At 65.5% G+C, this 25,226-nt stretch overlaps 4 protein-coding genes across 14 annotated transcripts; 1 reads left to right on the plus strand and 3 right to left on the minus strand.

The window, feature by feature from the left end:
* Nucleotides 1-1,910: 1,910 nt before the first annotated feature.
* On the plus strand, nt 1,911-7,842 carry EPS8L3 (EPS8 like 3). Its single transcript, XM_052698481.1, is given in 22 exon segments — nt 1,911-1,970; nt 2,156-2,225; nt 2,415-2,482; nt 2,565-2,629; nt 2,729-2,884; nt 3,552-3,701; nt 3,813-3,880; nt 4,349-4,476; nt 4,577-4,641; nt 4,744-4,855; nt 4,951-5,015; nt 5,186-5,260; nt 5,346-5,494; nt 6,512-6,539; nt 6,541-6,576; nt 6,578-6,610; nt 6,727-6,742; nt 6,796-6,935; nt 7,030-7,137; nt 7,239-7,318; nt 7,417-7,549; nt 7,663-7,842. Coding segments are annotated over 21 exon segments (1,734 nt in total). The 5' UTR covers nt 1,911-1,970; nt 2,156-2,184; the 3' UTR covers nt 7,681-7,842.
* Nucleotides 7,843-8,257: 415 nt separating this feature from the next.
* LOC128088053 (glutathione S-transferase Mu 3-like) lies at nt 8,258-25,141 on the minus strand. 9 transcript variants are annotated; one of them, XM_052698159.1, is made up of 8 exons: nt 25,042-25,141; nt 9,811-9,886; nt 9,497-9,561; nt 9,125-9,206; nt 8,920-9,020; nt 8,715-8,810; nt 8,516-8,626; nt 8,258-8,393 (listed from the first exon to the last, which is right to left on the minus strand). In XM_052698159.1, the coding sequence occupies exons 1-8, from the start codon at nt 25,072-25,074 to the stop codon at nt 8,298-8,300; spliced, it is 660 nt and encodes a 219-aa protein (XP_052554119.1). In that variant the 5' UTR covers nt 25,075-25,141; the 3' UTR covers nt 8,258-8,297. The 9 variants fall into 9 exon arrangements, with proteins under 9 accessions (XP_052554119.1, XP_052554120.1, XP_052554121.1 ...); XM_052698160.1 differs by lacking the exon at nt 9,811-9,886 and adding an exon at nt 14,932-15,007; XM_052698161.1 differs by lacking the exon at nt 9,811-9,886 and adding an exon at nt 19,754-19,829.
* Nucleotides 11,294-18,228, minus strand: LOC128088056 (glutathione S-transferase 2). 3 transcript variants are annotated; one of them, XM_052698172.1, is made up of 8 exons: nt 18,161-18,223; nt 17,977-18,052; nt 17,660-17,724; nt 17,490-17,571; nt 17,304-17,404; nt 16,911-17,006; nt 16,724-16,834; nt 11,294-11,400 (listed from the first exon to the last, which is right to left on the minus strand). In XM_052698172.1, exons 1-8 carry the CDS (start codon nt 18,194-18,196, stop codon nt 11,305-11,307), a joined length of 663 nt encoding a protein of 220 aa, XP_052554132.1. In that variant the 5' UTR covers nt 18,197-18,223; the 3' UTR covers nt 11,294-11,304. The 3 variants fall into 3 exon arrangements, with proteins under 3 accessions (XP_052554132.1, XP_052554134.1, XP_052554131.1); XM_052698174.1 differs by lacking the exons at nt 16,724-16,834; nt 16,911-17,006; nt 17,304-17,404; ... (2 more) ...; nt 17,977-18,052; nt 18,161-18,223 and adding exons at nt 11,960-12,070; nt 12,147-12,242; nt 12,462-12,562; ... (2 more) ...; nt 13,157-13,232; nt 13,348-13,415; XM_052698171.1 differs by lacking the exon at nt 11,294-11,400 and adding an exon at nt 16,130-16,271 and having other exon boundaries at nt 18,161-18,228.
* LOC128088054 (glutathione S-transferase 2) lies at nt 20,946-23,025 on the minus strand. Its single transcript, XM_052698169.1, has 8 exons — nt 22,958-23,025; nt 22,775-22,850; nt 22,472-22,536; nt 22,305-22,386; nt 22,113-22,213; nt 21,726-21,821; nt 21,539-21,649; nt 20,946-21,086 (listed from the first exon to the last, which is right to left on the minus strand). Exons 1-8 carry the CDS (start codon nt 22,991-22,993, stop codon nt 20,991-20,993), a joined length of 663 nt encoding a protein of 220 aa, XP_052554129.1. The 5' UTR covers nt 22,994-23,025; the 3' UTR covers nt 20,946-20,990.
* Nucleotides 25,142-25,226: the final 85 nt, after the last annotated feature.

The raw sequence follows: 25,226 nt of genomic DNA on the forward strand, positions 1-25,226 counted from the left end.
CCCACATCCCACAGACACACTGGGGTCTGCTGACCCCCATCCCACCCCGGTGCCACGACCCCCACCCACAGCCCCCCCCCCCTCCAGCTGATGCCATCCAGCCCCTCTTGCACAACTTCCCCCCAGCCCTCGCTCAGATGTCACCACTCAGCCCCACATGTCCCCACAGCCCCAACACGGGGGCACCACGAGGCCCCACATGGGTGCAGTGGGATGTTCCCCCCCCCCCCCCCCCTGCTTTGGGGTCCCCCATTTCTGCAGAAGAGCCTTTTATGGCCACATCCTCTGCACCTCAACCAGCTCACAGCCACATGCTGCTGCCTCGTTAGTCACAGCGTTAATGAAGAGCCCGGAAAGGCCCTGGGGGGGGGATGTGCCTTCCTTGGAAGCACCCTCACCCCATTTCCCTGCACTGGGGGAATTGGGCACCATGGTTGTGTCAATGGGTTCAGTTTCCCACCGGGTTCCAGTTCTCAGTAGGTTTGGATTGGGTTCAGGTCACCCGCAGGCTCAGGTCCTGAACAGCTGTGGGTTCCCAATAGGTTCAGGCATCCAAAAGCTTTGGGTCCCCGTTGGGTTTTGGTCCCATTGGGTTCAGGTCCCCGTTCTGCTCTGTCCCCAGGCAGCTCCATTCACTGTTTGGGGTCACAGGGCAGAGGGGCTGGGGCGCAGTGCTGGGCCACGGAGATCCCAGCAGCCTCAGCCCCAATCCCACTGAATGGCCACTCCGCCCCACAAAGGCCCCATCCCACCCCCCTGCCCCTCTGTGTGCCCTCAGTGCCCCCAATTACAGCCGTGTGCCACAGCTGATGGAAATCCCCCATCTGGGGGGCGGTGCTGTGGGTCACATCCCACAATGGGGACACAGCCCCATAGGGGGACCCCACTGCTGCTCCCTCACCCCAAAGCAGATGGGGGGGGGGGGGAGGGGGGGAAATCCCACTGTACAGCTTTTTGTCCCTCACATATCTGGTTTGGGGCCGTGGGGGGGCGCACACAGCCCTCCCCCCATACAGCCTCACTTCTCCCCACCCCATTGCTGTTCTCTCCCTACAGCTCCCCCCACACCAAATACCCCAAGCAGGCATTCTGCCCCAAACTCTTTGCCCCCCCAGTCCCTCTTCCTTCTGGGGACAGAACGGGGACCGAACTTGGACAACCCCCCCCCAAACCCCCTCTAACCCCCCCCCGCCCATCCCCACAGCCCCGTTTCGGGGGGTCCTGCAAAATGGGGGGGGGCACAGCTGGGTGACACAGGAACGTGCTGCCCTCTGGTGGCCGCACGTCGGAACTGCACCCCCTCCGTAGGGAAACTGAGGCACAGCCCCCCCCCTTTCCCCCCCCCCCTCCATGGGGCCGCCCCCAGCCGGGGGGATCCTTCCGTGCGACGAAGGGGGGAACAGAAAGGCACCCACGTGTACCCCACCGGAATCCTATGGGTCTCCCGTCAGCATCCCATAAGCACCCCACCAGAACGCCTTGGACACCCCCCAGCCCCCCTACGGGTTACCCCCCCTGCACAGCGGGGCGACCCAGCGTCGGATGGGCTCAGAGACCCCGCAGCCCCCCACCCAACCCTCATCCCAACCCCATCGCCCCCACCCCGTCGTTCCCCCCCTTGGGGCGCGATGGGACGAGCAAAGTCAGCAGGAGGCACGGGGTGGGGCGGGATGGCACCAACGGGGGGGGGTGGATCGGGCATTGGGGTGGGGGCACGGGGGGCCGCATCCCCCCCCCAGTGGGAGCAGCACGAGGAACGTGGGGGGAAGGTTGCGCCCTGCGGCTCCGTGGGGTGAGCGGGGGGGTGGGGGAGACCGCGCTGCGCCCCCCCTTGGCTCCCCCCCCTCGACCCCCCCTCCCCGCACCGCCTGCAAGCGAACGCCTTCGGGCAAAGAGCAACGGGGTGCGGTGCCAACGTCACACCCCGGTTCTGTCCTGTGCCACAGCCCCGCAGAGCGGCTCCGGAGCTGGGGGGGCTGCGCAGGGTGAGCCGTGGGCCGGGGGGAGGCGACGGGGGGGTGCTGAGCGACTTGGGGGGTCACAGCTTATCGGTGGGATGGGGACACGCGTGGGGGGACACGCGGCGCTGCGGGGACCCCCTGGGTACCACACTGGGGACCCCGCATGGGGTCAACACTCTGTGCCCCCCCCCCCCGGGCAGCCGCCAGCATCGGTGCAGTGAGGATGGGAGACCCCTTTGCCTACTGGAGCGGACCCTCATCCCGGTGAGTTCCCCACACCCCACGGCGCTGTGCTATGGGGCGCAGAGATGGCGGCACCGCCGGACTCACTGCTTGTCCATCTGTCCATCCATCCATCCATCCATCCATCCATCCATCCATCCATCCATCCATCCATCCATCCATCCACCCATCCGTCCGTCCGTCCATCTGTCCATCTGTCCATCCGCACAGCAGTGAATATGAAGACAGCCCCCACGGCCCCACCAGCTTCGCCCGTCCCAGCGCCAAAAGCATCTACAGTGAGTATGGGGCCGCCCCACACAGCCCGCCCCCCCCCTCTCCATCCCCCCACCCCTGACCCCCCACCCCGTGGCCCCACAGATCAGCGCAAGGATTACGGGCAGACGCTGCTCAAACCCCAAAGCGACTTCCAGCACCCCGTGGAGGTAGGAGCCCCCCCTGGGTGCCACCCGGTTGTGGGGCACCTCGCACCCCTTTACGCCCCATAACCACCCCCCTGGGTGTCCCCCCTCTCTTCCCCCCAGCACCTGGTGACCCTACGCCTGGAGCGGGAGCTGCGCAGCGTGGAGGATTGCGTGGGGCGGCTGCGGGATTTGGAGGCGCAGGGGAAGATTTGGAGTCAGGATCTCCTCCTGGGGGTCCGGGATCAGGACCTGCTGCTGAGCGACGTGGAGAGCAGGGTACCCCGTGGTGACCCCCAGACCCACAGCCCCCCCTTCCACCCCCCAGCACCCACCCCCATGTGTTCTGATCGCCCCATGAGCCCTTCAGGCCCTCTTGCTCTCCCCGCTCCCATTCACCCCTATAACTTCGCCCCCCTATGACTTCGCCCCCCTATAACTTCACACCCCCTAAGCCCCATCCCTGCAGCCCTCCCATCCCACTTTGCGCCCCTGAAGCTCAACCCACACAACCTTTGCGCCCCCCCTATAGCCCACACCCCATAATCCCACACCTTATAACCTCGCACACCACATGAGACCCCACCTCATAATCCCCGACCCCAGAACCCAGACCCTGCAATCCCGCTCCCCATAACCCCCATGCCATAACCCCATTCCCCAGAACCCCCCTATAAGCCCCTCACCCTACGACCCCCTATATCCCATAATCCCACACCTCATAACCCCATGCACTCCTATAACCCCACACACCCCATCATCCCATACCCCACAACCCCCAAACCCCATAACCCCCATCCTATAACCCCATCCACCCCACAACCCACCTCCCCACAACCTCACAACCCCCATAACCCCGTGCACCCCAATACAACCCCACGCTCCCCGTAACCCCATCCACCCCATAACCCCCCATAAACCCCACAAACCCCCCCCTGCCCCATAGGAGGACCTGGACTCGTTCCCACTGAGCAGCATCCAGGACTGTTTGGTCGCTCCAGATGTGGGCAGCTACGATTCGGTTCTGGCCATCAGCGTGCAGGAAAGGGGCCGGGGGGGGACCAGCGTGCTGCTCTTCCAATGCCACCACATTGGGGTGAGAGGGGGTTGGGGGGCAGCTGGGGGGGTTGGGGAACGCATAGGGCCGATGGGTTATAGGGGTACGGGGTTATGGGGCTGTGGGTTATGGGGCTGTGGGGTCTTTCAGGCCGGGATGCTGAAGAGCAGCCTGGAGAAGTTGGTGCGGCAGTGCAAGGAGGAGCAGCGGCAGTACGGGTATGGGGGGGGGGGGGGCACGGGGCTCCCCCCTCTGGGGGGGTCACTGCCTGTCCCAAACGGTCACCCCCTGTGGGATCTGAGCCCCCCTGCCTGCTGGTGGCGCTGGCTGCTGCCCCATCTGCCCCTATTTGCCCCCCATCCATCCATGCCCCCCAATCCATCCCCATCGCCCCCCATCCATTCCCATCCATCCCCCCCCCCCCCCCCCGCTTCCCATCCGTCCCCCATCGGTCCCCCCCTCCCCCCCATCCCCCATCCAACCCCATCTGCCCCCCCATCCATGGGCACTGAGCCCCACAACCCATACCTTTAGGGACACCCCTAAACCCATTGGGTTTTACCCCCATCCCTGAGCTCCCATCCCCCTTCCCATCCCATCTACGGGCCCAGACCCCCCCCCTTCCTACCCCCCACCCCCTCCACACCCCACACCCACCACCCCTCCCTGTGCCCCCCCCCACCCAGGAGTATCCCAGAGATGCCCCCCGATCCCCCATACGTCCCAGCATCCTACAGAGCTCCGGAGCCTTGGGCAGAGCACAGCAGGCCCCCATCGCTGCCCCCCGTCCAACACAAACCCCTTTCAGCCTATGGTGAGCCATGGGGTGGGGGGGGGGTGGGGGTCCGTGGGGTTGGGGTTGGGTGGGGGGGGGCGCTGTGCATCCCACAGGCAGCATCCCACCTCCCCTATAGGAGCGGAGCAGAACAAGTGGATGGGCCCCAATGGAGAGACCATGTCAGACCCCGAACGTGACGTGGTGAGTAACCCCCCCCCCCCCCTTCTGCCCCCCACCCCACACGAGGTCCCCCCATCCCTGCCCCCCCCCTCCAAGCCCCCCGTCACCCCCCTGTTCCTGCAGTTGGTCCTCAATCACGTGCTGGGAGATATGGACCTTTTTGTGGGGCTGCTGCGGGGCGACGCTGGGAGCACCAAGACCCCAAAGAAGAAGAAGAAGAAGAAGAAGAAGAAAGGTGGGGAGGGGGGGGGGGGGGGGGGGCACTGCTCAGGGTGTGATGGGGGTCTGGGGGCCGCCTCAGTGCCACTGCTTCTATCTGCCCCCCCCCAGATCTCCCCTCCAAGGCAGAGTTTGTGGACTTCTTCCAGAAGGTGAAATACGCCTTCAACCTCCTGGTAGGTCTGGAGGGGGGGGAGCACAGAGACCCCCCCCCTCAAAACCCTATGGGCACACAGCCCTCCTACCCGCCCACAGAGCCCTCACCCCACACACAGCCATAGAGGGGGGCCAGGCAGTGTGGGGAGGGGGGCTGCATGGGACCACCCTGTTCTTCCCCCCCCCCCAGGCGTACAACTGGCAGCACATCCAGAGCCCCTCCGGACCCGAACTGCTGGATCTCATCTTCCAGACCCTGACCTTCGTGAGCGCCCTGGGGACCCCCACAAACCCACCCCCAACCTCTGGGGGTGGCCATAGAGAACTTGAACCCCCCCCCCCAAAAGCAGGTCCTGGAGGAGTGCCCCCATCCCCACCTGGCTGAGGAGGTGGAGACCCCCCTGCTGCTCCCCAAGGCGCTGCAGCTGCTGGATGGGATCCTCCTGCCTGACCAGCACCGCACCTGGAAGAGTTTGGGCCCGGCCTGGAACAGGAGCCGGTGGGGGGCCCTAAAGTCCCAATGGGGCACCCAGTGCAGATCGCCCCACCTAACCTTAACCTTCATCCTAACCCAACCCGAACCCCAATCCAACCCAATCCTAGCTTTAACCCAACCAAACTCAACCCCAACCCAACCGAACCACAACCCCAACCCAACTCAGCCCAACCCCAAACCAACCCAATCCCAACCCCAAAATCACTCCAACCCCAACCCCAACCCAACCCCAATCCCAACCAAATTCAACCCCACCTCAACTCCAACCCAATCCAACCTCAACCCAACCCAACCCCAAACCAACTCCAACTTCAACCCCAACACAACTCAACTGAACCCCAACCCAACCTCAACTCGACCCCAAAACCATTCCAACCCCACCTCAATCTCAACAAAACCCAACTTCAACCCAACCCCAACTCAGTCCCAACTTCAGCCCCAAAACAACCCAACTGAACCCCAACCCAACCCCAACCCCAACCCAACCCCAACCCCACCTCAACCTCAACTCAACCCAACCAACCCCAATCCCAACCAAATTCAACCCCACCTCAACTCCAACACAACCCAACCCCAACTCAATCCCAACCCCAAACCAATCCCAACTTCAACCCCAAAACAACCCAACTCAACTCCAACCCAACCCCAATATCACTCCAAGCCCACCTCAACCTCAACTCAACCCAATCACCCCCAATCCCAACCCCACCTCAACTCCAACCCAACCTCAACTGAACCCAACCAAACCCAACCCCAATTTAATTCCAACCCAACCCCAACCCAACTAAATTCAACCCCACCTCAGTTCCAACACAACCCAACCCAACCCCAACTTCAACCCCAACCCAACCGAACTACAACCCCAACCGAACCCCAACTCAACCCCAAAATCACTCCAACCCCACCTCAAGCTCAACTCAACCCAACCAACCCCAATCCCAACCCCAACTCGAACCCAACCTCAACTCAACCAATCCCAACCCCAATTTAATCCCAACCCCCCCCCCCCCCCCCCCGCAGGGCGCAGTACCCCAATGGTGAGGAGGTGCCCCCCCTACATCCCCAAGTTCTCTGATGGCTGGCTGCCCCCCCCCCATGCTGACTGCAGATAACCAGCCGGTATGGGGCAGGGAGGGGGGGTCTGTGGGGGGGGGCACAGCCACGTGCCTCAGTTTCCCCCCACCCTCCGCTCTTCCCCCCACAGATGCTGTCTGGGGACACCCCTGCACACAGAGATCCTGGGCGGCAGCAGTGAGTGCACCCCGACCCCCCCATCCCCCCCCCCCACCCAGTTGGGATGGCAGAACCCACTCACCGCTGCCCCCCCCAACTCCCCCCCCCCCACAGACCCCCCCTCCAACCCCCCACGGTGGTGCGGGCGCTGTATGAATTCCAGAGCAGGAACCCACAGGAGCTGAGCGTCAGGATGGGGGACACCCTGCAGGTACAGCACGTTGGGGGGGGGGGGATGGGGACCCCCCTCCATGTACCGGGTGCTGCCCTTTGCCCCCCCCCCCTTCTCCCCCCCCCCACAAAAGGTGCTGGACCAGCAGAAGAAGTGGTGGTTGGTGCGGAGCCGGAGGGGGGAGGAGGGCTACGTCCCCAGCAACATCCTGGAGCCCGTGGGGCACGAGGACGACAGCCAGGTGTGCCCCCCCCCCCCCTCCCCCCCCGCCCCATATCACAGCCCAGGGTGGCTCTGGGGGGGGGGCAGCACCTCCTCACCTCTCTACATCCCCCCCCCCAGGGCAGCCCCCCCTCGCTGCACATGGGATCCTCGCCAGCGGAGGTGACGGCGTGGCTGAAGGACAAAGGCTTCGCTCCGCTGTGCGTTGCTCCACGAGCCCCCCAATCTTCCCCCCCCCCCTCCCAAAAAAGCGCCCCCCTCTCCCCCCCCCCCGTCTCACAGCCCCCCCATCCCGCAGCACCGTGCGCTGCCTGGGGGTGCTGAGGGGGCAGCAGCTGCTGCAGATGACGGCGGCGGAGCTGCGCGCCGTTTGTCCCGAGGAGTGGAGGAGGGTCCTCTTCAAACTGTCCCCCATCCGCTCCTCGCTGGGGGTGCGTCTGTGACCCCCCCCCTCCACCCCCCCACTGGGGGGGGCTTTCATGGTGGCGGGGTGATGAGGGGCGAGCCATCACCTCACTTTGTGTCCCCCCTCCCCCACCTGCAGATGGACCCCAGGGACTGACAGCGCCGATGCAGCGTAATGCAACCCCCCCCTCACCCTCCCCCCTTCTCTGTGGGGGGGGCAGCCCTGCAGGACAGGGAGGGGGGAGGCAGAAAGGAAGACCCCCCCCCCCACTGCCCCCTTCCTTGCAGCGCCTGTCCCACCCACAGCCACTGGTGGAGCGGCGCTGCTGGGGGGGGGGGGGGGGGGGGGGCACTTGGGGGCCCCCAGGGAGATGCGCACATCCTTGGTGGGGGGGGGGCAAAAGAGGTGTAAAATAAAGGCACTGATAGCAGCGACAGCGGCTCTGTGTGGAAATAGGGAGGGCTGGGGGGGGGTCCCACTCCCCCTCCCCCTTCCTCCTCCAGCACCCTGCCATGGGGCACCCCCCCCATCCCCCCCCCCAGCACTGCATTGTTAGTGGGTGGGAATGGCTACTGACCCCCCCCCCCCCGGGAGTGGGGGACATGGAGGGGGGGACCCCAACCCCATCCCACCCACAGACTGGGGGGCTGCGCCTGGCACCCCCCACCCCATGGCACACAGTGAGGCACACAGTGCTGTACCTCCTCCTTTTATTGAGGCTGGGGGGGGGGGAGTCTCCCCACCGCAGGGTTGGGGGGGGGTAGGACCCCCCCTTACTCCTTCTTGCCCCCCCATTTGGCCATCTTGTTGTTGATGGGCATCTTCTGGAAGCGGCTGGACTTCAGGTACGCCGCCACCTTTTCCAGTGCCTATGGGACATAAAGGGGTGATGGGGGGGGGGGGGGGGGGCACATCACCACCCCCTCCCCCCCCCCCAGACCCCTCAGATGCCACCCCCTCCCTCCCCCCCCCCTCCCCCCATCACGCTGACCCCAAAGCGCTCCATGAAAGCACGCAGGTTGCTGTAGGGCTCCAGGCACCGAGGAGCGAAGATGCAGTTTTGATCCAACACATCAAACATGAGGAAATCCACAAAGGTGAGCTGTGAGGGGGGGGGGGAGGGAAACAAAAACAGTGAGGACACGGGGGACACCCCTGTGTGCCCCCCCCGGGTGGGTGGGGGGTCGCACCTTTTCCCCTGCAAACCACTTTCTGTCCCCCAGGAAGGTGGAGAAGAGCCGCAGTTTGCCCGGCAGCTGCTCCAAGTATCCCAGCTTCAGCTTCTCCTGGAGGAGGGGGGGGGACACAGAGTCAAAGCAGGTGGCAGCAGGGGACAACGCTGCCCCACAAGGGGGCCCTGTGCCCCCCCCCCCCCCCAGGAATGGGGGCACTCACAAAGTCAGGGCTGTAGCAGACCATCACCAGGCTCATGCGGAAATCCATCACCTGGTTCTCCAGCACATCCACGCGCTGCCGCTCCTCCTCCGTGTCCCCACCTGCGCGTGGATGGTGGCACCAGGACCCCCCCCCCCCAAGAAATCCAGGGTCTGACCCCCCCCCCTCCCCCCATTTTGGGTTGCCCCCCCCCCTTGGCACTCACACATGTTGTGCTTGCGGGCGATGTAGCGCAGGATGGCGTTGCTTTGGGTCAGTTTGACGTCGCCGTCGATGAAGTAGGGGAGCTGGGGGGGGACAAGGGGGGGCTTGGGGACATCGGGCATAAAAGGGGGGGGGGCACAGCAGGACAAAGGGATGTGGGAGTGGAGGGGACATCTGGGTGCTGGGGGGGGGGGCACTAAGGCATGGCGACATCAGGATGGGGGGGCAAAGGATGGGGCAGGGGGGGCAGCGGGGCAAAGGGACGTGAAGGGGTGGGGGGGGGGGACACCGTGGGACACTGGGGGGGGGACACAGAAATGGGGGACACTGAGGTACAGGGGTGATGTGGAGGTGCTCCCCCCCCCCCCCATACATTTGGGAAGTCCAGCCCCAGCTTCTCCTTCTCATTGATCCATTGGCTCTTGTCGTAGTCGGGGGCTGCGGGGACAAAAAGGGGAATGCCATCATGCCCCCCCCCCTTCCTCCCCCCAAGCTGGGGGGGCTTAGGCACAAACTCCCCCCCCCCCCAACTCTGGGGCTTCTGAGGAGCTGGCGGGGGGACGAACCCCCCTGTCTCCCCCAAGCCCCCAAAGCACAGTGGGATGAGCCCCCCCATATCCCAACAGCGCAGTGGGAGGGGGGGCACGGGGGGGGGGGTCCGCCTGCCAACCCCCCTCCCTCTCTCACCTTCCCCACAGCTGTACAGTTTGTCCTCATAGGGCGTCCCGGTGTGCTCCAGCAGCAGGCGGATGGCGTGGGCCAGCTGGAGGGGGGGGGAAAGGCAGCAGTGAGCCCCCCCGTGGGGGCACGGAGGCACGGAGGGGGGTGAGAAATGCGCTCCCCCCCCCCCCCCCAGCTCCGTGCGTTCCGTGCTCCGCCTCCCACGGGAGCGCACGTGGCCGCGGGGGGGGATGGGAGGGGGGGGGGGGGGGGGCAAAGAGCGCTGCCACTGCGAGGGGGGGGGTAAAATCCTCCCAAAATCAGTAACCCTCCTCCCCATATAGAAAGGAAGCGCGAGCCCCCCCCCCCCCCAGGGTTGGGACCCCCCCTGTACGCCCCCCCCGGCTCGGGGATCCCCCCAGTACCTGCACCACCTCGGCCGCCCCCCCCCCCAACCCCAACCCCTCAAACCCTCAAAGCACGGCGCAATTGTTTTTTTTTTTTGGGGGGGGGCGGATGCAAATGGCCCCCATCCTCCAATGGGACCCCAGAAATAAACAGCCCTTCCCCCCCCCAAAAAAAAAAAAAACCCACATAAATTCCGATACTCCTCAAGCAACCCCCCCCCCCCCAGCCACTCCCCCCCCCATAGAGAAAAGACCCCCCCCCAGGGTTGGGATCCCTCCGTGGACCCCAGGGCAGCCCCCCCCCCCCCCCACGCACCCCTCGGATGTCCCAGTATCCCAACACCGCCATTGCTGCGCGCGCTCCAGACGCTGCCCCCCTTCCGCCCCCTTCCGCCCCTCCTGCAGCTCCTCCCTTTCCCGGGGGACGGAGCTTTGAGGGAGGGGGGTCTTAAAGGAGAACGCGGCTGTGAGCTGTGCCCCCCCCCCCCCCTTTTTGTTTGGGGGCTGTTCCTTACCTTGAGGCTCCCCTGTTTTTCCGCGCGGGGGGGGGGGGGGTCACCCATTTTCCTTGCCCCCCCCCCCCCCCCCACACTTCGTGCACACAGGGTTTCCCATAACAGGGAGAACTCCCTTGCAAACCCCCCCACCCCCCCGCCACCCCCCCACACACTTTGGAGGGCTCGATGGGGGGCACAGGACCCCCCCCAGGCCCACAGTGTGCACAGAGGGGGGGGGTCCTTATCCAGAGGGGGGGGGGGCGCATCTTCTCCCTTCACTCCTGGGGGGCTGCAGTGTCTGTGCTGGAAGGGAGGACAAGAAGCCCCCACAGAGGGGCTCCAACATCCCATAACGCCCCCCCCCCCCACCTCCCATTTCCCATTATCCTGAGGGGGGGAACAGAGGACGGCCTCTCTCCCCTCCACCCCCCCCAGTAGCTGTCCCCATGTCCCCCCCCCCCCACCCCCCCCATGACAACTCCCCACACACTGCACTGCAGACTCTCTGTTTTATTCTGCAGAGAAATGGGGTCCGAGGGGGGGGGGGGACTTGGGAGGGGACAACTTGGGGGGGGACGACTTGAGGGGGGGACGACTTGGGGGGGGTTTCATCCCCCTCACGCCTTCTTGCTGCCCCACACCGCCGTGTGAATGAAGATGGGGGTCTTCATAAAGCGCTTCGAGCGCAAGTAGGCAGAGATCTTCTCCAGGGCCTGGAGGGGGACAAGGGGGGGGGCAATGTGGGGACGGAGCGGGGACAGGGATGGGGACAAAGAGAACAATGGGAATGGAAAGATGGATAGGGAGAGAGATTGGGACACGGGTGGGAATGGGGATGGAGACAGAGATGGGGACGGGGGGAGGGGGGTGAGGGGAATGGGGGTGGAGAGATGGATGGGGGCAGGAAGGGGAGAGGGGAAGGATATGGGATTGAGGACAATGAGGGGACAGGGATGGGGACAATGAGGGGACAAGGGGATGGAGAGATGGATGGGGGCAGGGATGGGGGTGGAGACAGGTGGGGACAGAGATGAGAACGGGTTGGGGACAATATGGGGACAGGGATGGGGATGGATGGGGACAAAGGTTGAGGACAGGAACGGGCACAGGGATGGGGATGGACACAGAACAGGGGACGGGAATGGGTTGGGATGGATGGGGTCCAGGACAGGTTGGGGATAATTTGAAGACAGGGGTGAGGATGGGGGAGGATAATATGGGGACGGGGTTGGGGACAGAGGTGGGGACAGGGATTTTGGGGTCCCCACTGACCTCAAAGCGCTGCATGAACTGCCCCAGGTTGCCCTGCAGCTCGGGGCAGTCAGGGGTGAACATCCGCAGCAGTTCCAGCATATCATAGGCCACAAAGTCAATGAAGGTGAGCTGAGGGGGGGGGCAGCGGGGTCAGCACAGCTCCGGACCCCCCCCAAACTCCCACCCCCCCCCCCCCAGCACCCACCTTGTCCCCCACAAACCACGGCCGGGAGCCCAGGAAGCGCGACAGCTCCCGCAGTTTCCCTGGCAGCTGCTCCAGGTACGCCGGCTTCAGCTTCTCCTGCATGATGGGATGGGGGCAGTGCTGAGGTGGGACCCCCCCCAGACGCCCCCATTGCACCCCCCAGACCCACACAAACCCCCCTACCAACACATGGGGCCAGGCAGGAGGCAAACCCCCATTGCACGCCCCACTATGGGATTCCAACCCCAGCGCTGAGACCCCACAGCTTTTCCCCAATCTCCCCCCCCCCCCCTCCAGGCTGGGGGGGGCACTCACAAAGTCAGGGTTGTAGCACAGACGAGCGAAGGCGATGCGCGCATCCATCAGGTGGTTCTCCAACATGTCCACGTGCTGCTTCTCCACCTCTGTCTCCCCACCTATGGGACAGGGAACGCATCAGACCTCCCCCCCACCCCCCCCGGATCCCCCCCCCCGTCCGGCTCACAACCCCCCCCCACTCACACATGTTGTGCTTGCGGGCGATGTAACGCAGGATGGCGTTGCTCTGGGTCAGCTTGGTGCTGCCATCGATGAGATAGGGCAGCTGGGGGGGCAATGGGGGGGGTCAGAGCCACGGCAGCCCCCCCCACTTCCCCTCCTCACCCCCCCCCCGGCCCCCCAGCACGGCTCACATTGGGGAAGTCGAGGCCCAGCTTCTCCTTCTCGTGGCTCCAATCGCTCGGGTCGGACTCACGGGCTGCACGAGGGACCCCCAGATTGCATCAGGGTGGGAATATTTGAGAGGGGGGGGAGAACGGGGGAGCGGGGAAAGGGAAGGGGGGGGGGGGGCAGGAGGAGCCCCCCCGCCCTGCCCTGCCCTCCCCAGGCTGTGCCAAGAGCTTTGTGCCAGGAGCAAGGTCCGTGGGGCGGAACGGAAGGGCGGGGGGGAGCAGGAGAACAGCGCTGGGTGCCCCCCCCCCCCCCCCCCAAAAAAAAAAAAGGGGGTTCACGAGGGGTGCCCCCCCCCTCACCTGGCCCATCTCTGTACAGCCGCTCCTGGTAGGGGGTCTCGGTGTACTCCAGCAGCAGGCGGATGGGGTTGGCCAACTGCGGGCACAGCCGCTTCGTTACCCCCCCCCCATCCCGCCGCTTTGTCCCCCCCTCTCCCAAATACCCCCACCACCCTCATCTACCTCCCCCCCCCCGGACCCCCCCGGCTCACCCCACGGATGTCCCAGTAACCCAACGTGAGCACCATGCCGAGCGCTGATCCGCACCGACCCGACGGAACGCCCCGCTCCGCCACACGCGCAGCAAAGCAAAGCGAAAACCGCCCTCCTTCCCACCCCCCCCGCGTCACCGGAGCCGCCCCCACCGCGCAGAGTCCGGCCCTTCGCTCCCCCCCCGTCCCCCAATCACTGCGCCCCGTTTCTTACTTAAATACTTTTATTTCCCATGCTTTGCTTTGCTTTTTTTTTTTTCCTTTTTTTTGTTGTTGTTGTTCCGGAGGGGGGGGGCGCACAGGACGGGATGGGGGACGTGGGGACACGGCCATGGGAGCAGCCCCCTTCCCCCCCCACAGCCTCAAATTGGAGCACAGGGGATGGGCGGCCCCACATCGCTCTCTGTGCCCCCCCCCCGGTCCCCAGCACGATGTGCCCCCCCATAACGCACGGGTTGGGGGTTGGTTGGGGCCCCTCTGGGCGAGAAATGGACGGAGAGGCAAAAAGGGGAGGGGGGAGGGGCTAATAAAAATACTGGGACCCAGAGCTGGGTGCTGGGTGCTGGGCGGGGGGGGGTGTAGGGCTGCGTCCCCTCCCATGATGGCCTCAGCGTGTCACCGTGCAGGAAGTGACACCAGGACCCCCCCCCCATCGCAATGCCAACCCCCCCCCACCGTGGGGCGTAACACAGATAGGGGAAAAAGCGATGAAAAAACGACCAAAAAAAAAGAATAATAATAATACAAAAAAAAACCCAAACAACAACGAAAAGAAGAAAGGAGGCAGAAGAAAAGAGGGGCAGCGGGGGGGGGGACGGAGCCCCCGGGGGGGCGGCAATGGGGCCGGGGTCAGTGGGTGGGGGTGGGGGGGGGTGACGGCCAGCGCGTCCTCCTCCTGGATGGGCTCCAGCTCGGCGCTCTGCACCGCCTGCGTGATGAGCGTCAGCTCCTGGCACAGCGTCTCGAAGCGATACCCGACGCGGATGTCGGGGACGTTGGTGCGACGGATGTCGTTCCCTTCCGGCCCCTCTTTCAGGTAGTGGGGGCCCAGCCAGTAGCTCTTCACCTGGGGGCAGAGAGAAGCAGAGGGATGGGGGGAACCCGCAGCCGCCTGGAGGGTCCCCGGCTGGGGGGGTGGCGGTACCTTATGGGAGAAGCCGCTCATGAGGACGCTGTTGCGGGCCAACTCGCACATGTCGCAGGAGCTCAGCTTCCACACCTGCGTGGCGATGCTGTACTCCTCCATCAGCGGCTCCTGGAGGGGGGGAATGAGGCCTTAGCAGCCCCCCGTCACCTCCCCCCACGTGGGGAAGGAGGTCCGAAGGTTCTCCCCCACTCCCTCTGGATCTCCTGAATCCTCCACACTTGGTGGCTCCTTCTTGTTGGGGGCTTAGGCACAAACCCCCCCCCCCCCCCAACTCTGGGGCTTCTGAGGAGCTGGCGGGGGGACGAACCCCCCTGTCTCCCCCAAGCCCCCAAAGCACAGTGGGATGAGCCCCCCCATATTCCAACAGCGCAGTGGGGGGGGGGGGACGGGACGGGACGGGAGGGGGATCCACCTGCCAACCCCCCCCCCTCTCTCACCTTCCCCACAGCTGTACAGTTTGTCCTCATAGGGCGTCCCGGTGTGCTCCAGCAGCAGGCGGATGGCGTGGGCCAGCTGCGGGGGGGGGGGGGGGGGGGGGGAGCACAGGCAGCAGTGAGCCCCCCCGTGGGGGCACGGAGGGGTTGAGAAATGCGCCCCCGCTGTACGCCCCCCCCCGGCTCGGGGATCCCCCCAGTACCTGCACCACCTCGCGCCCCCCGCCCCCCCAACCCCAAACCCTCAAACCCTCAAAGCACGGCGCAATTGTTTGTTTTGGGGGGGGGGGGGGCGGATGCAAATGGCCCCCATCCTCCAATGGGACCCCAGAAATAAACAGCCCTTCCCCCCTCCCCCCCCCCAAAAAAAACCCACATAAATTCCGATACTCCTCAAGCACCCCCCCCCCCCCAGCGACCCCCCCCCCATATAAACAAGACCCCCCCCAGGGTTGGGATCCCTCCGTGGACCCCAGGGCAGCCCCCCCCCCCCCCCCACGCACCCCTCGGATGTCCCAGTATCCCAACACCGCCATTGCTGCGCGCGCTCCAGACGCTGCCCCCCTTCCGCCCCCTTCCGCCCCTCCTGGAGCTCCTCCCTTTCCCGGGGACGGAGCTTTGAGGGAGGGGGGTCTTAAAGGAGAACGCGGCTGTGAGCTGTGCCCCCCCCCCCCCCCTTTTTGTTTGGGGGCTGTTCCTTACCTTGAGGCTCCCCTGTCTTTCCGGGGAGGGGGGAGTCACCCATTTTCCTTGCCCCCCCCCCCCCCCCCCACTTCGTGCACACAGGGTTTCCCATAACAGGGAGAACTCCCTTGCAAACCCCCCCACCCCCCGCCACCCCCCACACACTTTGGAGGGCTCGATGGGGGGCACAGGACCCCCCCAGGCCCACAGTGTGCACAGAGCGGGGGGGGTCCCTTATCCAGAGGGGGGGGGGGGGGCGCATCTTCTCCCTTCACTCCTGGGGGGCTGCAGTGTCTGTGCTGGAAGGGAGGACAAGAAGCCCCCCCAGAGGGGCCCCAACATCCCATAACGCCCCCCCCCCCCCCCTCCCATTTCCCATTATCCTGAGGGGGGAACAGAGGACGGCCTCTCCCTCCACCCCCCCCCAGTAGCTGTCCCCATGTCCCCGCCCCCCATCCCCCCCATGACAGCTCCCCACACACTGCACTGCAGACTCTCTGTTTTATTCTGCAGAGAAATGGGGTCCGAGGGGGGGAGGGGACTTGGGGGGGGTCCCATCCCCCTCACGCCTTCTTGCTGCCCCACACCGCCGTGTGAATGAAGATGGGGGTCTTCATAAAGCGCCCCGAGCGCATGTAGGCAGAGATCTTCTCCAGGGCCTGGGGGGGGACAAGGGGGGGGCAATGTGGGGACAGGGATGGGGACAAAGAGAGCAATGGGAATGGAAAGATGGATGGGGAGAGAGATTGGGACAGGGGTGGGAATGGGGATGGAGACAGAGATGGGGACGGGGGGGAGGGGGGTGAGGGGAATGGGGGTGAGGAGATGGATGGGGGCAGGGATGGGGGTGGAGACAGGTGGGGACAGAGATGAGAACGGGTTGGGGACAATATGGGGACAGGGATGGGGATGGATGGGGACAAAGGTTGAGGACAGGAACGGGCACAGGGATGGGGATGGACACAGAACAGGGGACGGGAATGGGTTGGGATGGATGGGGTCCAGGACAGGTTGGGGATAATTTGAGGACAGGGGTGAGGATGGAGGAGGATAATATGGGGACGGGGCTGGGGACAGAGGTGGGGACAGGGATTTTGGGGTCCCCATTGACCTCAAAGCGCTGCAGGAACTGCCCCAGGTTGCCCTGCAGCTCGGGGCAGTCGGGGGTGAACATCCGCAGCCGTTCCAGCACATCATAGGCCACAAAGTCAATGAAGGTGAGCTGGGGGGGGGGGGCAGCGGGGTCAGCACAGCTCCGGACCCCCCCCAAACTCCCACCCCCCCCCCCCAGCACCCACCTTGTCCCCCACAAACCACGGCCGGGAGCCCAGGAAGCGCGACAGCTCCCGCAGTTTCCCTGGCAGCTGCTCCAGGTACGCCGGCTTCAGCTTCTCCTGCATGATGGGATGGGGGCAGTGCTGAGGTGGGACCCCCCCCAGACCCTCCCCGACCCCCCCATTGCACTCCCCTCAGACCCACACAAACCCCCCTACCAACACATGGGGCCAGGCAGGAGGCAAACCCCCATTGCACGCCCCATTATGGGATTCCAACCCCAGCGCTGAGACCCCACAGCTTTTCCCCAATCTCCCCCCCCCCCCCCCCTCCTTCCCACAGTCGCCTCAGGGACCCCCGAGGGGACCGACTGACCCCCCTCCCCCCCCCCCTTCCAGGCTGGGGGGGGCACTCACAAAGTCAGGGTTGTAGCAGAGACGAGCGAAGGCCATGCGCACATCCATCAGGTGGTTCTCCAACATGTCCACGTGCTGCTTCTCCACCTCTGTCTCCCCACCTATGGGACAGGGAACGCATCAGACCTCCCCCCCACCCCCTCCGGATCCCCCCCCCGTCCGGCTCACAACCCCCCCCCCACTCACACATGTTGTGCTTGCGGGCGATGTAACGCAGGATGGCGTTGCTCTGGGTCAGCTTGGTGCTGCCATCGATGAGATAGGGCAGCTGGGGGGGCAATGGGGGGGGTCAGAGCCACGGCAGCCCCCCCCACTTCCCCTCCTCACCCCCCCCCCGGCCCCCCAGCACGGCTCACATTGGGGAAGTCGAGGCCCAGCTTCTCCTTCTCGTGGCTCCAATCGCTCGGGTCGGACTCACGGGCTGCACGAGGGACCCCCAGATTGCATCAGGGTGGGAATATTTGAGAGGGGGGGGAGAACGGGGGAGCGGGGAAGGGGGGGGGCAGGAGCAGCCTCATCCCCCGCTTTGCCCCTCCCCAGGCCGTGCCAAGAGCTTTGTGCCAGGAGCAAGGTCCGTGGGGCGGAACGGAGGGGCGGGGGGGAGCAGGAGAACAGCGCTGGGTGCCCCCCCCCCAAAATAAAAGGGGGTTCACGAGGGGTGCCCCCCCCTCACCTGGCCCATCTCTGTACAGCCGCTCCTGGTAGGGGGTCTCGGTGTACTCCAGCAGCAGGCGGATGGGGTGGGCCAACTGCGGGCACAGCCGCTTCGTTACCCCCCCCCCAATCCCGCCGCTTTGTCCCCCCCCTCCCCCAAATACCCTCATCTACCTCCCCCCTCCCGGACCCCCCCGGCTCACCCCACGGATGTCCCAGTAACCCAACGTGAGCACCATGCCGAGCGCTGATCCGCACCGACCCGACGGAACGCCCCGCTCCGCCACACGCGCAGCAAAGCAAAGCGAAAACCGCCCTCCTTCCCACCCCCCCCCCCCGCGTCACCGGAGCCGCCCCCACCGCGCAGAGTCCGGCCCTTCGCTCCCCCCCCGTCCCCCAATCACTGCGCCCCGTTTCTTACTTAAATACTTTTATTTCCCATGCTTTGCTTTGTTTTTTTTTTTTTCCTTTTTTTTTTTTTGTTGTTCCGGAGGGGGGGGGCGCACAGGACGGGATGGGGGACGTGGGGACACGGCCATGGGAGCAGCCCCCTTCCCCTTCCCCCCCCCACAGCCTCAAATTGGAGCACAGGGGATGGGCGGCCCCACATCGCTCTCTGTGCCCCCCCCCCGGTCCCCAGCACGATGTGCCCCCCCATAACGCACGGGTTGGGGGTTGGTTGGGGCCCCTCTGGGCGAGAAATGGACGGAGAGGCAAAAAGGGGAGGGGGGAGGGGCTAATAAAAATACTGGGACCCAGAGCTGGGTGCTGGGGGGGGGGGGGGGTTGTAGGGCTGTGTCCCCTCCCATGATGGCCTCAGCGTGTCACCGTGCAGGAAGTGACACCAAGACCCCCCCCCATCGCAATGCCAACCCCCCCCCCACCGTGGGGCGTAACACAGATAGGGGAAAAAGCGATGAAAAAACGACCAAAAAAAAGAATAATAATAATAATACAAAAAAAAACCCCAACAACAACGAAAAGAAGAAAGGAGGCAGAAGAAAAGAGGGGCAGCGGGGGGGGGGACGGAGCCCCCGGGGGGGCGGCAATGGGGCCGGGGTCAGTGGGTGGGGGTGGGGGGGGTGACGGCCAGCGCGTCCTCCTCCTGGATGGGCTCCAGCTCGGCGCTCTGCACCGCCTGCGTGATGAGCGTCAGCTCCTGGCACAGCGTCTCGAAGCGATACCCGACGCGGATGTCGGGGACGTTGGTGCGACGGATGTCGTTCCCTTCCGGCCCCTCTTTCAGGTAGTGGGGGCCCAGCCAGTAGCTCTTCACCTGGGGGCAGAGAGAAGCAGAGGGATGGGGGGAACCCGCAGCCGCCTGGAGGGTCCCCGGCTGGGGGGGTGGCGGTACCTTATGGGAGAAGCCGCTCATGAGGACGCTGTTGCGGGCCAACTCGCACATGTCGCAGGAGCTCAGCTTCCACACCTGCGTGGCGATGCTGTACTCCTCCATCAGCGGCTCCTGGAGGGGGGGAATGAGGCCTTAGCAGCCCCCCGTCACCTCCCCCCACGTGGGGAAGGGGGTCCGAAGGTTCTCCCCCACTCCCTCTGGATCTCCTGAATCCTCCACACTTGGTGGCTCCTTCTTGTTGGGGGCTTAGGCACAAACCCCCCCCCCCCCCCCCCAACTCTGGGGCTTCTGAGGAGCTGGCGGGGGGACGAACCCCCCTGTCTCCCCCAAGCCCCCAAAGCACAGTGGGATGAGCCCCCCCATATTCCAACAGCGCAGTGGGGGGGGGGGGACGGGACGGGACGGGAGGGGGATCCACCTGCCAACCCCCCCCCCCCCTCACCTTCCCCACAGCTGTACAGTTTGTCCTCATAGGGCGTCCCGGTGTGCTCCAGCAGCAGGCGGATGGCGTGGGCCAGCTGCGGGGGGGGGGGGGAGGGGGGGAGCACAGGCAGCAGTGAGCCCCCCCGTGGGGGCACGGAGGGGTTGAGAAATGCGCCCCCGCTGTACGCCCCCCCCGGCTCGGGGATCCCCCCAGTACCTGCACCACCTCGCGCCCCCCGCCCCCCCAACCCCAAACCCTCAAACCCTCAAAGCACGGCGCAATTGTTTGTTTTGGGGGGGGGGGGGGCGGATGCAAATGGCCCCCATCCTCCAATGGGACCCCAGAAATAAACAGCCCTTCCCCCCTCCCCCCCCCCAAAAAAAACCACATAAATTCCGATACTCCTCAAGCACCCCCCCCCCCCCAGCGACCCCCCCCCATATAAACAAGACCCCCCCCAGGGTTGGGATCCCTCCGTGGACCCCAGGGCAGCCCCCCCCCCCCCACGCACCCCTCGGATGTCCCAGTATCCCAACACCGCCATTGCTGCGCGCGCTCCAGACGCTGCCCCCCTTCCGCCCCCTTCCGCCCCTCCTGGAGCTCCTCCCTTTCCCGGGGACGGAGCTTTGAGGGAGGGGGGTCTTAAAGGAGAACGCGGCTGTGAGCTGTGCCCCCCCCCCCCCCCTTTTTGTTTGGGGGCTGTTCCTTACCTTGAGGCTCCCCTGTCTTTCCGGGGAGGGGGGAGTCACCCATTTTCCTTGCCCCTCCCCCCCCCCCCCCACTTCGTGCACACAGGGTTTCCCATAACAGGGAGAACTCCCTTGCAAACCCCCCCACCCCCCGCCACCCCCCACACACTTTGGAGGGCTCGATGGGGGGCACAGGACCCCCCCAGGCCCACAGTGTGCACAGAGCGGGGGGGTCCCTTATCCAGAGGGGGGGGGGGGGGGCGCATCTTCTCCCTTCACTCCTGGGGGGCTGCAGTGTCTGTGCTGGAAGGGAGGACAAGAAGCCCCCCCAGAGGGGCCCCAACATCCCATAACGCCCCCCCCCCCCCCTCCCATTTCCCATTATCCTGAGGGGGGAACAGAGGACGGCCTCTCCCTCCACCCCCCCCCAGTAGCTGTCCCCATGTCCCCGCCCCCCATCCCCCCCATGACAGCTCCCCACACACTGCACTGCAGACTCTCTGTTTTATTCTGCAGAGAAATGGGGTCCGAGGGGGGGAGGGGACTTGGGGGGGGTCCCATCCCCCTCACGCCTTCTTGCTGCCCCACACCGCCGTGTGAATGAAGATGGGGGTCTTCATAAAGCGCCCCGAGCGCATGTAGGCAGAGATCTTCTCCAGGGCCTGGGGGGGGACAAGGGGGGGGGCAATGTGGGGACAGGGATGGGGACAAAGAGAGCAATGGGAATGGAAAGATGGATGGGGAGAGAGATTGGGACACGGGTGGGAATGGGGATGGAGACAGAGATGGGGACGGGGGGAGGGGGGTGAGGGGAATGGGGGTGAGGAGATGGATGGGGGCAGGGATGGGGGTGGAGACAGGTGGGGACAGAGATGAGAACGGGTTGGGGACAATATGGGGACAGGGATGGGGATGGATGGGGACAAAGGTTGAGGACAGGAACGGGCACAGGGATGGGGATGGACACAGAACAGGGGACGGGAATGGGTTGGGATGGATGGGGTCCAGGACAGGTTGGGGATAATTTGAGGACAGGGGTGAGGATGGAGGAGGATAATATGGGGACGGGGCTGGGGACAGAGGTGGGGACAGGGATTTTGGGGTCCCCATTGACCTCAAAGCGCTGCAGGAACTGCCCCAGGTTGCCCTGCAGCTCGGGGCAGTCGGGGGTGAACATCCGCAGCCGTTCCAGCACATCATAGGCCACAAAGTCAATGAAGGTGAGCTGGGGGGGGGGGGCAGCGGGGTCAGCACAGCTCCGGACCCCCCCCAAACTCCCACCCCCCCCCCCCAGCACCCACCTTGTCCCCCACAAACCACGGCCGGGAGCCCAGGAAGCGCGACAGCTCCCGCAGTTTCCCTGGCAGCTGCTCCAGGTACGCCGGCTTCAGCTTCTCCTGCATGATGGGATGGGGGCAGTGCTGAGGTGGGACCCCCCCCCGACCCTCCCCGACCCCCCCAGACTCCCCTCAGACCCACACAAACCCCCCTACCAACACATGGGGCCAGGCAGGAGGCAAACCCCCATTGCACGCCCCATTATGGGATTCCAACCCCAGCGCTGAGACCCCACAGCTTTTCCCCAATCTCCCCCCCTCCCCTCCATCCGACAGTCGCCTCAGGGACCCCCGAGGGGACCGACTGACCCCCCTCCCCCCCCCCCCCTCCAGGCTGGGGGGGGCACTCACAAAGTCAGGGTTGTAGCAGAGACGAGCGAAGGCCATGCGCACATCCATCAGGTGGTTCTCCAACATGTCCACGTGCTGCTTCTCCACCTCTGTCTCCCCACCTATGGGACAGGGAACGCATCAGACCTCCCCCCCACCCCCCCGGATCCCCCCCCCGTCCAGCTCACAACCCCCCCCCCCCCCCCCACTCACACATGTTGTGCTTGCGGGCGATGTAACGCAGGATGGCGTTGCTCTGGGTCAGCTTGGTGCTGCCATCGATGAGATAGGGCAGCTGGGGGGGCAATGGGGGGGTCAGAGCCACGGCAGCCCCCCCCACTTCCCCTCCTCACCCCCCCCGGCCCCCCAGCACGGCTCACATTGGGGAAGTCGAGGCCCAGCTTCTCCTTCTCATGGCTCCAATCGCTCGGGTCGGACTCACGGGCTGCACGAAGGACCCCCAGATTGCATCAGGGTGGGAATATTTGAGAGGGGGGGGGGAAGGGGGGGGGGGCAGGAGCAGCCTCATCCCCCGCTCTGCCCTCCCCAGGCCGTGCCAAGAGCTTTGTGCCAGGAGCAAGGTCCGTGGGGCGGAACGGAGGGGCGGGGGGGAGCAGGAGAACAGCGCTGGGTGCCCCCCCCCCAAAATAAAAGGGGGTTCACGAGGGGTGCCCCCCCCTCACCTGGCCCATCTCTGTACAGCCGCTCCTGGTAGGGGGTCTCGGTGTACTCCAGCAGCAGGCGGATGGGGTGGGCCAACTGCGGGCACAGCCGCTTCGTTACCCCCCCCCAATCCCGCCGCTTTGTCCCCCCCCTCCCCCAAATACCCTCATCTACCTCCCCCCTCCCGGACCCCCCCGGCTCACCCCACGGATGTCCCAGTAACCCAACGTGAGCACCATGCCGAGCGCTGATCCGCACCGACCCGACGGAACGCCCCGCTCCGCCACACGCGCAGCAAAGCAAAGCGAAACCCCCCCTCCTTCCCATCCCCCCCCGCGTCACCGGAGCCGCCCCCACCGCGCAGAGTCCGGCCCTTCGCTCCCCCCCCGTCCCCCAATCACTGCGCCCCGTTTCTTACTTAAATACTTTTATTTCCCATGCTTTGCTTTGTTTTTTTTTTTCCTTTTTTTTTTGTTGTTCCGGGGGGGGGGCGCACAGGACGGGATGGGGGACGTGGGGACACGGCCATGGGAGCAGCCCCCTTCCCCTTCCCCCCCCCACAGCCTCAAATTGGAGCACAGGGGATGGGCGGCCCCACATCGCTCTCTGTGCCCCCCCCCCGGTCCCCAGCACGATGTGCCCCCCCATAACGCACGGGTTGGGGGTTGGTTGGGGCCCCTCTGGGCGAGAAATGGACGGAGAGGCAAAAAGGGGAGGGGGGAGGGGCTAATAAAAATACTGGGACCCAGAGCTGGGTGCTGGGGGGGGGGGGGGGTGTAGGGCTGCGTCCCCTCCCATGATGGCCTCAGCGTGTCACCGTGCAGGAAGTGACACCAAGACCCCCCCCCATCAAAACGCCAACCCCCCCCCCACCGCGGGGCGTAACACAGATAGGGGAAAAAGCGATGAAAAAACGACCAAAAAAAAAGAATAATAATAATAATACAAAAAAAAACCCCAACAACAACGAAAAGAAGAAAGGAGGCAGAAGAAAAGAGGGGCAGCGGGGGGGGGACGGAGCCCCCGGGGGGGCGGCAATGGGGCCGGGGTCAGTGGGTGGGGGTGGGGGGGGTGACGGCCAGCGCGTCCTCCTCCTGGATGGGCTCCAGCTCGGCGCTCTGCACCGCCTGCGTGATGAGCGTCAGCTCCTGGCACAGCGTCTCGAAGCGATACCCGACGCGGATGTCGGGGACGTTGGTGCGACGGATGTCGTTCCCTTCCGGCCCCTCTTTCAGGTAGTGGGGGCCCAGCCAGTAGCTCTTCACCTGGGGGCAGAGAGAAGCAGAGGGATGGGGGGAACCCGCAGCCGCCTGGAGGGTCCCCGGCTGGGGGGGGTGGCGGTACCTTATGGGAGAAGCCGCTCATGAGGACGCTGTTGCGGGCCAACTCGCACATGTCGCAGGAGCTCAGCTTCCACACCTGCGTGGCGATGCTGTACTCCTCCATCAGCGGCTCCTGGAGGGGGGGAATGAGGCCTTAGCAGCCCCCCGTCACCTCCCCCCACGTGGGGAAGGGGGTCCGAAGGTTCTCCCCCACTCCCTCTGGATCTCCTGAATCCTCCACAGCTTGGTGGCTCCTTCTTGTTGGGGGCTTAGGCACAAACTCCCCCCCCCCCCCCAACGCTGGGGCTTCTGAGGAGCTGGTGGGGGGACGAACCCCCCTGTCTCCCCCAAGCCCCCAAAGCACAGTGGGATGAGCCCCCCCATATTCCAACAGCGCAGTGGGAGGGGGGGGGGGTGGGGGGGACGGGAGGGGGATCCGCCTGCCAACCCCCCTCCCTCTCTCACCTTCCCCACAGCTGTACAGTTTGTCCTCATAGGGCGTCCCGGTGTGCTCCAGCAGCAGGCGGATGGCGTGGGCCAGCTGGGGGGGGGGGGGGAGGGGGGGGAAAGGCAGCAGTGAGCCCCCCCGTGGGGGCACGGAGGCACGGAGGGGGTGAGAAATGCGCCCCCGCTGTACGCACCCCCCGGCTCGGGGATCCCCCCAGTACCTGCACCACCTCGCGCCCCCCCCCCCCCCAACCCCAACCCCTCAAACCCTCAAAGCACGGCGCAATTGTTTTTTTTTTGGGGGGGGGGGGGCGGATGCAAATGGCCCCCATCCTCCAATGGGACCCCAGAAATAAACAGCCCTTCCCCCCCCGCCAAAAAAAAAAAAACCCACATAAATTCCGATACTCCTCAAGCACCCCCCCCCCCAGCGACCCCCCCCCCCATAGAGAAAAGACCCCCCCCAGGGTTGGGATCCCTCCGTGGACCCCAGGGCAGCCCCCCCCCCCCCCACGCACCCCTCGGATGTCCCAGTATCCCAACACCGCCATTGCTGCGCGCGCTCCAGACGCTGCCCCCCTTCCGCCCCCTTCCGCCCCTCCTGCAGCTCCTCCCTTTCCCGGGGACGGAGCTTTGAGGGAGGGGGGTCTTAAAGGAGAACGCGGCTGTGAGCTGTGCCCCCCCCCCCCCTTTTTGTTTGGGG

This window comes from Tympanuchus pallidicinctus, unplaced genomic scaffold, assembly GCF_026119805.1.
Source record: "Tympanuchus pallidicinctus isolate F22 unplaced genomic scaffold, pur_lepc_1.0 scaffold32, whole genome shotgun sequence".
Classification (NCBI taxonomy): domain Eukaryota; kingdom Metazoa; phylum Chordata; class Aves; order Galliformes; family Phasianidae; genus Tympanuchus; species Tympanuchus pallidicinctus.